The sequence below is a fragment of the Sinohyriopsis cumingii genome, unplaced genomic scaffold (assembly GCF_028554795.1).
Source record: "Sinohyriopsis cumingii isolate HCF-2022 unplaced genomic scaffold, ASM2855479v2 utg001850l, whole genome shotgun sequence".
NCBI lineage: Eukaryota > Metazoa > Mollusca > Bivalvia > Unionida > Unionidae > Sinohyriopsis > Sinohyriopsis cumingii.
In genome coordinates, this window is record NW_028316070.1 from 132,978 (window position 1) to 150,496 (window position 17,519).

Genomic DNA, 17,519 nt, shown 5'->3' on the forward strand with positions numbered 1-17,519 from the left:
GATTGCTTTACATATAATGCTAATTTTTTAGAATAGACTGGTACAGAGCAAGCTTGGCAATGCAAATTGATAAACAAAATGAGTTGATGAGTGAACTCGATATTTAAAAAAGATTTTCTGTAATTATATCCCCCAGCAAACAGGACTATTATAGATGTTGTATGAATTTCCAAAACTTAAATTTAAGTTAAAATTATTGATGGTTTCAACATGTATTTTATTGTCACTACTGCTGCTTTAAACCAATGTCTTTGTCCTGTAATATGCTGTAAACTCAGGCAAGATAAAAATTAACAAAATTCATAGTTCTTTTTTTCTTATTTATTATGTTGTATTATGCCTACTGATATTTGTTTCAACTCTCAGATCCGGACCAGACTGTTGATGGACTTTGCCTCAGCCTCAGGTCAGAACGTTCTACTGGTTGGAGCACCAGGATCAGGGAAGACAACTCTCATCAATGAATTCATGGATGTTCAAGGTATATAAAGATTTTTCTACATATTGCATTATTGCTTTTGCAGATTTGAAGTTCAGACAGTACCTTTACATGATTTAATCCTCACCATGATCTATGTCAGGGACATAGAATCTTTAGTAAAGCTGTGCATCCCTTTTATTTCTGCTTAATGATTTTTTTAAGGACTTTATGGATCAAGATACAAATTTGTTATGGGTCTTTTATATATTAAGGAAAACTAGGTTAAATTAAAGTTTCAGTATTTTCTGAGCAAATTTGAGTCATTGCCTCAGCAGTCTTAGAACTTTGCCCTTACATGCTGAACCAAGCTTTTGTAATTTTTGTCCTATAGGTAAGGACATTTGTGGCATATGAACACAGTTTGAAAGATTTTGACACCATTGACAAAAATTGTTTTGTTCTATTATACTTTTAATACTGATGTCTGTATCCCTTTGTATAAAAGGTTTTTATGTATATTTTATCATCATTAAAACATTTAAGTATTAAATAATATTAAGTATGTTAATATATTTACTTTAAAAGGTGAAAATAATCTAAAAAATTAAACATCTGCAGTCTCTTGAACCAGCAGTTTCAGTTTTGTATATTTGGTCCACAACTTATGTGGTTACACATGACATACTAGTATAAACTTGTCACATCATCAGTCATATATTTTATTTCAAGCCAACAGCAAAAAAATGAAATAATGCAAAATTAGAAAATCTTTTTAAATTAATATGCAATTTCTCTCTGACACATTTGTTATTATGAAAACCATAGTAAGCATTGATGTTGACAGTAAAAAATTAATATAGAAATCAATGTTATGTATGGGTGTGTGTGTGTGATCTGGATTTTTAACATAGCTTTAAAAAAATTTAAGTCATATCACTATGATGTCTGCAGTGTGACAGTTTTTAGTGATGTCTAGCACTGAGGCATCATGCCGCAGACATGTAGCATGATGTCCCACCCAGTCACATTATCCTGACACCAGGCTGACCAGTTCTAACACTAACTTCTTAATGCTGTGTGCCAAATGAGGCAGCTGTTAGTAGCATTTTTGTAAGTCTTTGGTATGACTTGGCGGGGGATCAAACCCATGATCTCCTGTGTTCGAGGCAGACGCTCTAACCACTAGGCCACTGGAGCAGTCCAATTCTATGTAAGTTGTGTGCATACATTTTGAAGATGAGTGGATGAATAATGTACCTGAAGAAAGAAAAGAATATTCTTGATAAATTTATTTCTTTGACACAAATAATATCATATTAGGTTTAATGAAGTCATTGTAATTCTGTTAATTTCAGATCCACAGACCAGTGTGTGCAAAAGACTTGTCTTTTCTGGAGCATCAACTTCCAAACAGCTTCAGCATTTTATAGAATCCAACATCTATCACAGACAAGGTCAGTACCTTATTTACTGAATTAGTATAACACATCCCTTACTGCAGACAATGTATCCATACCTTAATTGATTAAATGGTATAACACATCCCTTACTTCAAATGATATATCAGTACCTTAATTGATGAATTAGTATAATACATCCCTTACTTCAAATGATATATCAGTACCTTAATTGATGAATTAGTATAATACATCCCTTACTTCAAATGATATATCAGTACCTTAATTGATGAATTAGTATAACACATCCCTTACTTCAAATGATATATCAGTACCTTAATTGATGAATTAGTATAATACATCCCTTACTTCAAATGATATATCAGTACCTTAATTGATGAATTAATATAACACATCCCTTACTTCAAATGATATATCAGTACCTTAATTGATGAATTAGTATAACACATCCCTTACTTCAGATGATATATCAGTACCTTAATTGATGAATTAGTATAACACATCCCTTATTTCAAATGATATATCAGTACCTTAATTGATGAATTAGTATAACACATCCCTTACTTCAAATGATATATCAGTACCTTAATTGATGAATTAGTATAACACATCCCTTACTTCAAATGATATATCAGTACCTTAATTGATGAATTAGTATAACACATCCCTTACTTCAAATGATATATCAGTACCTTAATTGATGAATTAGTATAACACATCCCTTACTTCAGATGATATATCAGTACCTTAATTGATGAATTAATATAACACATCCCTTACTTCAAATGATATATCAGTACCTTAATTGATGAATTAGTATAATACATCCCTTACTTCAAATGATATATCAGTACCTTAATTGATGAATTAGTATAACACATCCCTTATTTCAAATGATATATCAGTACCTTAATTGATGAATTAGTATAACACATCTCTTACTGCAAACAATGTATCAGTACCTTAATTGATGAATTAGTATAACACATCCCTTACTTCAAATAACATATCATTACCTTAATTGATGAATTAGTTTAACATGCCCCTCACTTCAAACAACATATCAGTACCAAATAATTGATGAATTAGTATAACACAACCCTTACTGCAAACAGTGTATCAGTATCTTATTGGATAAATTAGTATAACATGCCCCTTACTTTAAACAATATATTAGTACCTTAATTGATGAATTAGTATAACACATCCCTTATTTCAAACAACATATCAGTACCTTATTTACTAAAATAGTATAACACATCTCTTACTGCAAACAACGTTTCAGTACCTTAATTGATGAATTAGTATAACACATCCCTTACTTCAAATAACATATCATTACCTTAATTGATGAATTAGTTTAACATGCCCCTCACTTCAAACAACATATCAGTACCAAATAATTGATGAATTAGTATAACACAACCCTTACTGCAAACAGTGTATCAGTATCTTATTGGATAAATTAGTATAACATGCCCCTTACTTTAAACAATATATTAGTACCTTAATTGATGAATTAGTATAACACATCCCTAACTTCAAACAGCATATCATTACCTTAATTGATGAATTAGTTTAACATGCCCCTTATTTCAGACAAGGTATTAGTACCAAATAATTGATGAATTAGTATAAAACATCCCTTACTGCAAAATACATGTAACATTATCAGTACCTTAATTGATGAATTAGTATAACATGTCCCTTACTGCAAACAGCATAGAGACCTATTGCTGGCATATAATGCAGATTTGGGTCCATCCTGCTAGTTCTATTTAAGGATATCTGCTTATGTAAAATCAATGCTTCTGTACAGCTTTAAATGACATGATCATTACATTATGTCATCGTTCACTTTTTACTTAGTGTTCCAAAGTGCTGTGAATTTTGAGACATGTTAGTCATATAGTGACATGGTACTGACTTGTGTTCCTTATCAAATACTTAAAATTATATAAGTTCCTGTGATAGGAAATGATAAAATAAATGAAAAGTATAGAAGAGCTTGTGAAATATTTTAATGATTTTAGTCTGCAGTAAATTTTCTTCGCTGACTTTCTCTTGTGAAAAGCCAATCTGATTTCAATAACTATGTCATAATGAAAAACTTCAATGAAGAACATGCACTTTTATTTGTGTATTTGTCAAGATAAGTCTGTGATCTTAAACTTGTACAGATTTGGTGAATTTTCAAATACTCATTCAGCTTTTTTTTATATACAATTAATGACAGTTTTTTTTTCTGTACTTATCTAGGTAAAGAATATTAGGATATATATTCAGCTAAGAATAACACAAGAAAATATGCACCAACTTGTACATTTTTAAGTGATTTTGGATTGTTTGCACCATCAGTTGTGTAAACATGTGCTATTACATTATGATATAGCGGGTTTGCATCTATGTTGCTTGCAGTAAGGTTTGCATTATACATGGATATAGGGCTCAAACCACTAACTCAGTTTATGTAGACATCATTTGAGAAAATAAAACTATTTTGTTCACTCAATGACCCAGCACAGATTGTATGTAGTTCTTGACTTAATTTAGGTCAGACTTTCTAAACAATTTCAGTATTTGACGTTTGTTTGAACAAAGCTGAACAATAATCTATATTCATTTGTTCCAATCTTGAGATAATACTTCTATTCCTTTCTTTTAAATTATGATGTTCATAGCGTTGCTCAGCAAGTTTTTTTTCTTCAGGATTTGTTTATGGCGCCAAAGAAAAGAAGAAATTGAAAGTGTTTATTGATGATGTCAACCTTCCCTTGGAAGATGAATATGGAGTGCAGAAGTGTAATGAGGTAAAATCAGAAATAGCTGAAAATTATCCGTGATTCACAATTCATTATATGTATGGGCATATTAATTTCTTTTTTTGGTGGGGTTTGTCTTACCATCAGTATATTTGATGCCACTGATTATTGCAAAACTAGTATGTTAAAATTCTTGGTGTCCACATTTAGTTGGGAGGATTTCTTGGAGGGCTTATATTCATTCAAACCTCTGTTTCAGGGGTAGGTTCTGTTTTTGGAAGGCCACATTTGCAAGGTGGATTTGTAAGAACTAGATAACCTTTGTCATAATTTGCTTAATAGATCAAGGTCATTTGATCTGCACCATATCTCACAAATATCTAAAATAATTATGGTAGTTATAACATAATCAGTCATAAGGCATAGATGTCAAAGGTGTGCATATGAAAACTCTTTCTTTAAATCAAAATCAAACGCATTAGTAGAAAGCTATTGATGCCATATCAAAAGCAAGAGTTTTACTAATGTACAATTGCACTACTTTCATCACCTTGATGATTGGCCAGGGTTATTTACCTTGCACATAGATCAAGGTTGGAATCATATGTCTTGCTAATTTTTACATCCTAACATTTTATTAAATATTTTTCATTTGCATTAAATATTTATTTGTATTTTCATTTGACATTTTTAAAAAAAATCTCATTACAGCTTCTGCGCCAGTTGTTAGATGACAAAGTGTTATGTACACTACAGAAGCCATTTGAGTGGAAGACAGTAGAAGGACTGACAGTTGTTTCAGCAATGGCCATGAGTGAGCATGCTAGTGTCAGCACACATAGTATCCCAGAAAGATTGCTGGTAAGAAATCAGAATACATAATTCTTGTAAAATTTGGAGAAATAAAGACTAAATCAGCACACACCCTTAATGTGTGTGGCATTTTATTTTAACCATTTTGTCTTACCTGCAATGAGTGTCACAAAAGGCAAGACATCATAGTGGGCTCAATGTCCATCCATAAATGTTTGGTTAAAGATTTGTACAGGGCAATATCTGATGTTTCTTCAGCAGATCGTTATCAGAGTTTGCCCCAAAATGCACCTGGGGATTGGGTGTGAGGAATATCTCTAGAAACCAACAACTCTATAGAAACCAACAACCAAGGAGCTCAGAGGTCAAGGTCATTGAGCAGTTGTTTAAATGTTAGGTGGGCAGTCAATGGGTCAAAGGTTTTGGATCTGGCAGTTCTGTCTATCATCACTATGGATAAATTGACATCAGACAAAATAAATTTGTTTACTATGGAATATATGTATCTCTTTTGATATGAAGATCAGTCTGATTAAAATCAGATATCCAGTCCAACATGAAGATCTTACTGATTCTTATAGTTAATAATTTTAATGACCTTTGAAATTCCCATTCCACCTATTTTTAGTAGCCTATCAGATGAAGTGTTGTGTTATGGAGAACTATCATTAGCAATGATATTTTACAAATGACGGGTATCACTTTCAGAAATTTCAAAGCTGTGATTAGATTTGTGAATCATTAGGTCAGCAGAATATGACCTCTTATCAGGGTAAGTCAGATCTCCATGTCTTACTGTGGAGATCTGCTTTTAATCAGATTGGTGGAAAGATGAAAGGTAAAGTGGTGATTTTCTTATATTTTGGGGAAGAATAAAACTTGTATCATGTGTTTTTGGATATTCATTCAACTTTACCAGATTCACCAATATACATGATGTATCCTTTGGTAGGGTGAATCCAGGTGCCAGTGGTCAAGGTCACTGGTTGAATTGTTGTTTAGTTTTTCAAGTAAACTTTTAAGAGCTGTATGAAAGGGTTATATTTTCTGTTTCTGTGCATATTTTGTTATCAGATTTGTCACATATTGGCAGAGGAATGAACTGGTTAAATGGTCTGATGTCAGGGTCACATATTGGCAGAGGAATGGACTGGTTAAAAGTTCTGATGCCAGGGTCACAGATGTTGTTTACACTGGACAACAAATTTTTACAAAAGTCATGTTACTGAAATAAAATTAGTCAATTCTTATCAATTTTTATGTGCTGAACACGAATATGACAGTCAAATTGCAAAATTGGCTCTAGTTTTTTTGTAATCTGCAAGAAATTAATGTTTACATAACGAAATGCATTCCAATAGTAAAAGGTCAACTGTAATAGCCTACCTATAAAAAATCAAGTCATTGACTACATCTTAGATTTCTTCGCCTGTCTCTTGTACAGCTGTTCGGGAGCATCTCTGAGGAGTGTCCAGCAGTAGTCAGCCAGCATTGTAGTGGACCATTTTCCCTGGTATCTTTGTTCCATTGTTGCGATATCTTGATGAAAACGTTCGCCGTGTTCATCACTAACAATACCACAGTTGCTAGGAAAGAAATCCAAATGGGAATGAAGGAAGTGAATCTTTAGAGACATATTGCAGCCAAGTTTCTTATACTTCATCAACATGTCTTCTACTAGTTCCTTATAGTTTTCTGCCCTAACATTTCCGAGGAAGTTTGTAGAAACTAGGCGAAAAGCATTCCATGCTTGTTTCGCGTCACCTTCCAGCAAGTTGTTGAACCGGTCATCTTTGAAAAGCTCTCGAATCTGAGGACCCACAAAAACTCCCTCTTTAATCTTTGCTTCGCTGAGTCGAGGGAATTTTTCATGCAGGTATCGGAATGCTGGCAAAGTCCGGTCAATGGCTTTCACGAAGTTCTTCATCAAACCTAGTTTGATGTGAAGGGGTGGTAGCAAGATTTTCTGAGCCTCAACCAGAGCTGGGTGTTGGATATTCTTCTCTCCAATGGCTACATTCTGCCTGTGAGTCCATTCCTTCCTCATGTAGTGCATTTCCCTTGCTCGGCTATCCCACTCGCATAAGAAACACATGTATTTTGTATATCCTTGCTGCAGTCCCATTAAAAGGGCAACTACCTTCAAATCACCACAGAGGTGCCAGCTGTACTTGTTATACTCAATGGAATTCAGTAGCTGCCTTAAGTTATCGTATGTCTCTTTCATGTGGACAGCATACGCTACTGGAATAGATGGAAGAATGTTTCCATTGTGCAAAAGCACAGCCTTGAGACTCAGTTTCGAAGAGTCCACAAATAGTCTCCATTCTTGTGGGTCATGAGTGATTTTTAAAGCATTCATGAGGCCCTCAATATCGGAACAGAATATCAGATTACTTTCCTTTCTGAAGAAAGGCTCCAATTGCTGGTGGCGCTTTCGATATGCAGTAATTGTGACATCTTCTTCTAGAAGATTCCATTGTTGGAGTCTTGATCCTAGCAATTCTGCCTTGTTCTTTGATAAGTCCAAATCACGAATCAGGTCATTTAGTTCTTCCTGTGTTATTCTGTGTGGGGTTGATGATGCACCACAGTGAAAATCTGGATCACTGCATGCTGATGGACCAGGAGAAGAACAGGTCGACTCACCTTTGTCTTCGTCAAGAGAATATTCTGCTGGAGGTTCTGGAATAGGAAGTCCCTCACCATGTGGAACTGGTCTCAATGCAGACGGAATGTTTGGGTAGACTATTCTCGACTTCTTTCGCTTCGTTATTCCGCCGGAAAGAGGAGGAACCAAGCAGAAGTAACAGTCATTTAGGTGGTTGCTTGGCTCTCTCCACACCATTGGGACTGCAAACGGCATTGATGACCTTTTGCAATTCAACCACTGTGAAAGCTGTGTTGTACATGTAGCACAGCATATATGCGGAGCCCAAGGCTTGTCTTGGTCACCAACCTTGCATCCGAAGTAAAGATGATATGCCTTCTTCACTTGAGAATTGATACTTTTCTTCTGGTTGGCAAATGTCACTTCCCCACAAATATAGCAAAAATTGTCCGCGGTATTAACACACTTTCGAGGCATTACTGTTCTTTATTATACGTAAATGGATAAAATAATAAGTTTTATGTAACAGTAGCTTGAACTGTCTCGCACAACGTCTAAAATATTTTAAATGCTGAACCTATCTGATTGGGCTTTATATAGTACACTGCTTACGTCAGCTTCAGCAGCCGCCTGGCATTAGTATAATAGGCCTACACATGTATAGTACACTGCTGACGTCAACTTACTTCAGCAGCCGCATGGCATTAGTATTGCATTGCATCAGAAAATGATGCAATCAACTGTGGATGATGTGAGCATGATGGTATTATGCAATGTTACATCATTATTCCGGATGTTGCTGCAGTCCTACTGGAGAAATTTACACAGTGAAACATAGAAAATGAGGTATATGAATATCTTCAAAACGAGAGCCAATACAAATTTTTCACGGTTATATTCGTGTTCGGCACACCAAAATACTACAGATTAGGGCCTTTTCAAGTCAGTAATGATTTCACTGTTGACCAGTGTTATTCATAACTCTTAAGAAGTGATGATACTGAAGGGATTGATAGTCATCTTGATGATGGTCATAAGTGAGCACCCATTGTAAACACATATGCTATCCAATATATGCTGGTCAAAAAGACACCTCATACTAAGTAATGAATGTGCTTATTCTTTTTCAGACAGTGTTTATAACTCATAACAAGTAAATATAGAGGTGGGCAGCTTTCTCATGGCCATGAGTAAGCATCCTACAGTCAACACATATTGTATGATTAAAAGAAGACTTAATTGGTAGATCTATTAGATTTGTACTATTATGCTTCACTTCATACTTATTATTAGGTTAATATTCCCATATGGTATATGTGATATATAATAACACCTTATGACATCACAATCAGATCAAGCTGTCATTTATGTAAGGAAAAATTGTAGTGACCAAGAACTAAGGCTTCTAAATGTTTTTCAAGTCAATTGATTAACATTATTATGCAGATCCATAAAAATAAATTGTTAAAATTCGTAATGTGATGAAAAGAAAACTTACATGTGTCCTAATGCCAAATGAAATTTATGAAGCTTGCTGAATTTCAATAATTTTCTTCAGAAGGTTTGCAAAAGATAAAAATTATTCAGTTCATTTCATTTGATAGAAGCACTCATGGAAGACCTCTGTTTACAATGTACCTTATTTATAAGCTGCTTGATCATGTTTGCAAAAGAATTATCCATTAAAATATTTGTAATGCTGTGCTTCGCCCCCCCTTCTGTTTCCATGGATTGATTGTATGTAAGCAGTATATTCCTGCTTTTCTCACTGATACTCATTACCTGTTGCATTTTCTGTCCATGTGTCCTACCTATCAATTAGTTTGATGATCTATTTCAGCGTCATTTTGCTGTGTTTAACTTACCATCACCACAAGATGATGCCTTGAAAACCATTGTTCACGGAATACTGGAGGTATGGAATCTAAATTTTCCTGATTTACACATATAGAAAAAGTTATTTTTGCTCACTTATCACACATTGGTGAACATGCCTGTGTAAATTAATGTAGTATATTTGTTAGCACATTAACCCCTAGCGACGACTTTACGGGGCAGGAGGTAGTAGCCTACTGCCAAGCTCTATAGCATCATGGTCATGCATGATACACTAAAGTGGATGGTATTATAGAAAGGTAGACAGATGTAGCTGTACAATGATACCAAATAATCTGGAATATCTAGTTGCACTACAAAATACAGATAGAAAAACCTCATTTTTTGGACCCGACTTTTTTTTACACAAAATTCGCCCGTGGTCGAAATCCCATTTTGCGTCCGGATTTTAGACTTTTTGGTCTCAGATCTAAGGCAAACTGGTGTGAACTGCAAACAGACAGATGAACCTTTGCAAAAAGTAGGATAAGATGGGCATTTGGAATAAAGAGTGGTCTTCATACGAAAATAATGACTCCGTTTAGCAAACAAAAAACAAAAAAAAATAAACAAGTCCAACTTTTACCCTTCTGCTCATGCGCGAGTCAAATAGCCAACGAAAAACAATGTTTCTAACACAACTAGGCAGTATGTTATTGGAAGATGACCGGGGATTTGGTGTTTTTGAGTCTATTCAGTAATAGCTTTCAAAATGTGTTTCCTACTCGATTTTCAGGCAAAAATGGCAAAAACCTCCAGGGGTTAATGTGTTAAACTGTCCATTTTGATGACGTCACAAAATTTGATTATTCCTTGCATATTTAATCACTTGTGAATTGACTTTGCACATAAATTACAAATTTAGCAATTCCCAGATGAATTGTAAAAAAAAATAAAAATTCTTATTAACATATTAACCCCGAGCGACAACTTTACAGGGCAGAAGGTAGTAGCCTACTGCCGAGCTCTGTAGCGTCATGGTCATGCATGATACACTAAAGTGGATGGTATTATAGAAAGGTAGACAGATGTAGCTGTACAATGATACCAAATAATCTGGAATATCTAGTTGCACTACAAAATACAGATAGAAAAACCTCATTTTTTGGACCCAACTTTTTTAAACACAAAATTCGCTCGTGGTTGGAATCCCATTTTGTGTCCGGATTTTAGACTTTTTGGTCTCAGATCTAAGGCAAACCAATGTGAACTGCAAACAGACAGATGAACCTTTGCAAAAAGTAGGATAAGATGGGCATTTGGAATAAAGAGTGGTCTCCATACGAAAATAATGACTCCATTTAGCAAAAAAAAAAAAGTCCAACTTTTACCATTCTGCTCATGCAGGAGTCAAATAGCCAATGAAAAATGATGTTTCTAACACAAATAGGAAGTATGTTATTGAAAGATGACCGGGGATTTGGTGTTTTCGAGTCTATTCAGAAATAGCTTTCAAAATGTGTTTCCTACTCGATTTTCAGGCAAAAATGGCAAAAACCTCCAGGGGTTAATGTGTTAATGAATAAAATACAGTCAGTTGCAAACAATCTAGATGACTCAGTTTATGTGCTGGCATATTGTGTAATGGAAAATCTGGATCTATCCGGTCCATTGCTAGTTCTACTACCTGCAAACAAAGTATGGTGGTGAAGTATACTGGAGTCTACTTGTCCATCTGTCCATCCATCCTACTTTTATTTACTTAATATCTCCTGAACCCTTTGAGATATGTGGTTTTGTATTATGACTAGGTATATATCTGTTGCTTATTTGCTTTCTGTACAATAACTTTATTTGTCCACTATCTACAGTTACAAATCTTTGTAGATGGCTTGCACTATGGGTTAGAAAGAACACATGTCAATTTAACCATCTACAGTTACAAAATTCTATGGATTGTTTATACTGGGATAAGGAAGAAGCCTATTGATTTTGGGCTTAAAAGTTCAAAGGTCAGGGTCACTGCCTTAAGAAGGACTTGTTTCCATACAATAGCTGGAGTTCTCTATCATATGTGGTTATCAGATACTGTGGATGACTTGCAGTTGGTGTAGGGAAATACCTAATTGATTTTGGACTTGCATATCTGGTCGTACGTATCCATTTGTACATGGGTATTCCATTAGCATTCACTCATTTACATATCATATATATCCAGTTGTACATGAGTATTCCATTAGAATTCACTCACTTAAATATTGTACATATCTTGTTGTACATGAGTATTCCATTAGAATTCACTCACTTAAATATTGTACATATCTAGTTGTACATGAGTATTCCAATAGCATTCACTCATTTACATAATGTACATATCCAGTTGTACATGAGTATTCCATTAGAATTCACTCACTTACATATTGTACATATCCAGTTGTACATGGGTATTCCATTAGAATTCACTCACTTACATATTGTACATATCCAGTTGTACATGGGTATTCCGTTAGCATTCACTCACTTACATATTGTACATATCCAGTTGTACATGAGTATTCCATTAGCATTCACTCACTTACATATTGTACATATCCAGTTGTACATGGGTATTCCGTTAGCATTCACTCACTTACATATTGTACATATCCAGTTGTACATGAGTATTCCATTAGCATTCACTCACTTACATATTGTACATATCCAGTTGTACATGGGTATTCCGTTAGCATTCACTCACTTACATATTGTACATATCCAGTTGTACATGAGTATTCCATTAGCATTCACTCACTTACATATTGTACATATCCAGTTGTACATGGGTATTCCGTTAGCATTCACTCACTTAAATATTGTACATATCTAGTTGTACATGGGTATTCCAATAGCATTCACTCATTTACATAATGTACATATCTAGTTGTACATGAGAATTCCATTAGCATTCTCTCACTTACATATCTAGTTGTACATGCATACGTATAGTGATTGTGGGCAAAATTCTTCATAAAAGAGATTTAAGGATGTTCCCTTTTAGAAAATCAACTGTTATCATGCAGCTGCTCAAAATAATGACACATAGGAAAAGCACTGGCAATTTAGAACAAGCTGCAAATAGGCCTCACTGGTTTTCTGTCTCAGAATTCTTATGTGAGCCAGACGTCGGGTCAATTACTTTCAGATGTAATCATTTAATTTACAGCTACCTTTGAAAATTATAATTACAGCTACAATTCCTAACTTTTATGTCAGGGTATTTTGGGAATGAAATCATTTGCATTTTGATTACTTTTATTTGTAATAACATATTTCAGAAATATGTGTATTATAGATTCTTTGAAAGACTGAGTAATATCTATAATATTTCTTAAAAATGTATTGTACACGGGGGCATAAGTTCTTTAACCCAACTTGTGTTAGCAACAAAATATTTGTTGGGCCAGTGAAATTTAATGTAAGAAGCCTATTTTCTAAATAGAAAAAGAACTACAAATGATTTAATTCTTAAAATATTTTCCTCTCATCATTCTTATCAGGCTATTAGGTCAAAGATGGAATTATTGCCCTTGAAGAATTTAAAGTATTTTAATTTTGAAATAAGACAATATACAAGATCAAAAATTTGTTTGAATTCTCATTGTACTGATTGTTTCATAAATTCTTGATACTTTGTGGGAAATATGAGGTGACTGCAGATATCTATTGATAGACACTGAATATACATTTCATTACACTTATCATTAAGTTGAAACTTGAAACATACCAAATTGTATTTCTAGTATTTTCCATAGCAAAATCATAATGTTTTTCACTACCACCTGGTGGGACCAGTTGAGGGGTTGAAACATTTAAAAAAATATAAATATATACAAATAGTAGATTTTCATTGTTATTTAAATTCATGTATTTGGAAATTGGTCCTTTTGTTTCCCTTGATGTATAATTGTTCATTGGGTCTTTAAGTTCATGGTTTTTAGCAACCCCAGAGTGTACCCAAAAAATATGTACTTCATGAAAAATAATGAAATGACAGTTTGCCTGTATGTATGTATTAATAAATTTACAATAATATTTCTCTAGCTCTTTTAAACTGCTCCAGTGGTCTAGTGGTTAGAGCATCCTCCACGGATGTGGGAGGTCATGGATTTGATCCCCAGCCGAGTCATACCAAAGACTTAAAAATGCTACTAACAGCTGCCTTGCTTGGCTCTCAGCATTAAGAAGTTATTGTTAGGACTGGTTGGCCTGGTGTCAGGATAATGTGACTGGATGGGACATCATGCTATATGTCTGTGGCATGATTCCCCAGTGCTAGACATCACTGTAAACTGTCACACTGCAGACATCGTATCGATATGACTGAAAAATTGTTTAAGCTATAATAAAAATCCACAATCACACACACACACACATACACACACTTTCTAGCTCTTTTTGTCTTCAATACATAGTAAAATAAGTGATGTTGCATTAAAAGTTATTGACAATAGTGAATTTTGTTTTTTCTTCAGGCCAATGTGACAAACAATGATAAGCCAGGGCTGGAGATAGAACTCCACAATAAAATTGTCAAGGCATCCTGTGAGATTTTGACTGCAGTCCAGAATGTGCTGCGACTAACTCCTATGGCAGGACGCTTTCACTACCTGTTCACACTCAAGGACATCACAACCTGTTTCCAGGTAAATAAGATATTATTTCAACATGATCATACTGAATTGGGGAAAAAACTGCAAATTTAAAATAGCAGGGGCGAATAGCTTGCTTTTGAGGGAATAACCAAGAATTTCAGAACCTTTTAGTTCCATTTTAGACCAAATGAAGTAAATTTTCAATATCTGTAACCAAGACAGAATTTTACATTTTCAAAAAGAACAGCATGTTATGATTCATGTTTTGAACCCCTGTTAAGAAAATTAAGTAATTGGTAATTGAGGATAGAAATGATTGCAGTAAAATTGTTTTAATATATAAAGTTCTAAATTGGATTGCACATCAGTACCTATGTGGTATGTTTAGCCAAATGTCATCTTTTCATGCCCTATGTCATGTAGAAACTGAAAATATCTTCCCTTCAAAACCAAAAATAGCTTGAAATTTTGAGAGGTTCTTTCTTGGAATAGCTTGCCTTCAGTGTAAAATAATCAAATTCTGTCTGTGCTTTGGAAAATAAATGCTTTGACTCTATGTTCAATAAGAAAAAAGTATTCTGTTTGAGATCATATTAAATAATGTATATATTGTACCTAAGTAGATTGAATAAAGTGATAATAATTTTGTATTTCATTAATAATAATAATAATAATAATAATAATAATAATATTGATATTATTATTATTATTATTAAACAAAATATAGTTTGTTTACTGGTAAAGTACTGATGAATAACACCTGTGACAAGGGGGTTGAAATACATGAAAAAGATGGAAAAATGAATTTCAAATATGTCTTCATTTCTTCAGAAATCAGACAGAATACTATGCTTTCTTAAGAGTCTGAAATTTTCAGCTTGTGTAATAAATAAAAAATATATATAGTCCAATTTATTGTTCATAGAAAATAGTGAAAATGCCTTACTGGTTAACCTCTTCAAATATATGCAAAATAAAACTTGAATCACAAAAGAAATGAAGGCTGTGAAATTAAATGTCTTGTCTAAAGGATGTTTATGAATTGGCTTTGTACAGTTATATACTCTGTCATCTATTACATGATATTATTTTTGCAGAGTTTTCTTAAACTACAAGTTTATGATCTGTTTCATCATACATTCATCACAAGAAACAGTACATTTCTGTTTTACAAGCATTATGAAATGTAATTTGAAATTTAATGCCACAATGTCAAGAGCCTTAATAAGAGTAAAGGAAACTCTGCATTACTATTTTTTGGCCACTGCCAATCTACAAAGCCAGAAATGAGTAATTTTACAACTGAAGCAATCGAACACAAGCAGAATTCAGAATGTAAATAAACGGAATGCAGAATGAATATGTACAAAATCCAGAAGGAATGCAAATGAAATACAAATACTGTTTGAAGAAAATGGATACATGTAGTACAAATGTAAAACGTAGAATACAAAACAGTGAATCATTAAACAGAAATGAAACAAAACTACACATTTTATGAATGGATTTGAAACTAGATTATTTTCAAGCTACTGCCATATTTCTCAAGGTCGAAATTCCTTTTGCATGTTAGTCCAGGATGGAATTGTTTACACTGACAGACATTTATTAGTCCCTTAAAATCATTACATTGTAGAGGTAAAAAAACAACTGCCATTGATGTGATGACATCACAGATATTGTGCCAACACAGCCCTTATTTAAACAAAAGGAAATAAGGAAAACAATTTCTGCAGTTGCAGTTATATTTACTTTATCATAAATTCATTGCTGCATTTTGCATTATATACACGCACTATTTCATTAAAGCACATTTTAAAAAAGACAAGATATAAAAACATTAGTTCTGTCCCATTTACACTCTTGAAAATTTGAAAATGGAAAACCTGACTGAAGTAAATGCATTTCCATTTGGTTCCAAAGGAGTGAAAACAAAAATAAATGTTAGCTGAAAGTGATCAAGGCAAAAATCTGAATGCATTATTGAGGTCATAAATGATTAACAAAATAATTTATGAAATGTAAACATCATTGAAATGCAGACAGAACTCAAGTGAAATGCAGATTTGCTAAAATTACCCATTTCAGGGTCAGTAACTTTGAATGTCTTCCCATTTTATTTTTAATAATAAAGGAAAGTGCTTAGCTCACAGCTTTGAAAATTTTGATCCTTTTTTGGCAATTGAAATATAAAAAAGATACTGTAAAAAGACCAAACAAAATGTAATTGTTTATTTTAATAGCAACATAGTTACACAATACAAGTGTTGCTAGAAAACAGCTCATGTAAAAAAAAATTGTGATTATGTTGAATTTCATGAGTTTAGGATTTGAATTACATTACAATAGTACAATTTAAAGAGTACATTTTGTTGACTAGTTTAAATGCCTGTTTCAGTGCCTTAAGAGATTGCCAGATGAGAGTATGGCTGATGAATACATGGTTGTCTCCCTTTGGAAGCATGAGATCAATAGAATCATGAGAGACCGACTTGCCAGGAGTGCTGACCTCAACTATTTTGATAAAACAATGACCAATACTATAGAAACTGTAAGTTATGATTAGAGTTATGATGTTATGATTATTAAATCTGATATTGATATTGTTTAGATATTTATGTCTCAAATAGGTATGGATACAGATTTCTTAGGTATCAGTACCATAGTCTTCCCTTTCTTTTTAATCTCTATTGGTTATCAAAAACACAAGCTTGTGGGATGATCTAGTTAATCCTAAAATGTCTAATATGGCCACCACTGTCATCATCTTGAAAATCATGTTATTGCTACAAATGTTTAGATGAATGGTCAGATTGAAACAAGGTTTTGAATAAATTACTGCTTATGATGTGTAGTTGATTCTAAATGAAAATCTTGGTATTGCTATTCCTTCTAAATGGAAATCATATTGACTTGGGGTTCTCAGTGAAAGACTTCTTATGACATCTTGTTGGGCCTAACTGAAAATGTTGGCGATCTAAGGTCCAATATGGCTGCTATGGCAGCAACTTGAAACTCTTGTTATTGCTTAATTTTACTTGGTTCTAA

At 33.6% G+C, this 17,519-nt stretch overlaps 1 protein-coding gene across 1 annotated transcript in view; it reads left to right on the plus strand.

Moving 5' to 3' along the window:
• The window catches only part of LOC149771451 (dynein axonemal heavy chain 5-like), a gene marked incomplete at both ends in the record, with an annotated part of 186,111 nt that overhangs the window by 131,368 nt on the left and 37,224 nt on the right, over positions 1 to 17,519 (plus strand). Inside the window, 7 exons of the mRNA XM_089948431.1 lie at positions 367 to 481; positions 1,777 to 1,875; positions 4,549 to 4,649; positions 5,313 to 5,462; positions 9,866 to 9,940; positions 14,352 to 14,522; positions 16,870 to 17,022. Of these exons, the coding sequence (XP_089804557.1) occupies positions 367 to 481; positions 1,777 to 1,875; positions 4,549 to 4,649; positions 5,313 to 5,462; positions 9,866 to 9,940; positions 14,352 to 14,522; positions 16,870 to 17,022 (864 nt within the window). The remainder of the gene's footprint in view (positions 1 to 366; positions 482 to 1,776; positions 1,876 to 4,548; positions 4,650 to 5,312; positions 5,463 to 9,865; positions 9,941 to 14,351; positions 14,523 to 16,869; positions 17,023 to 17,519) is intronic.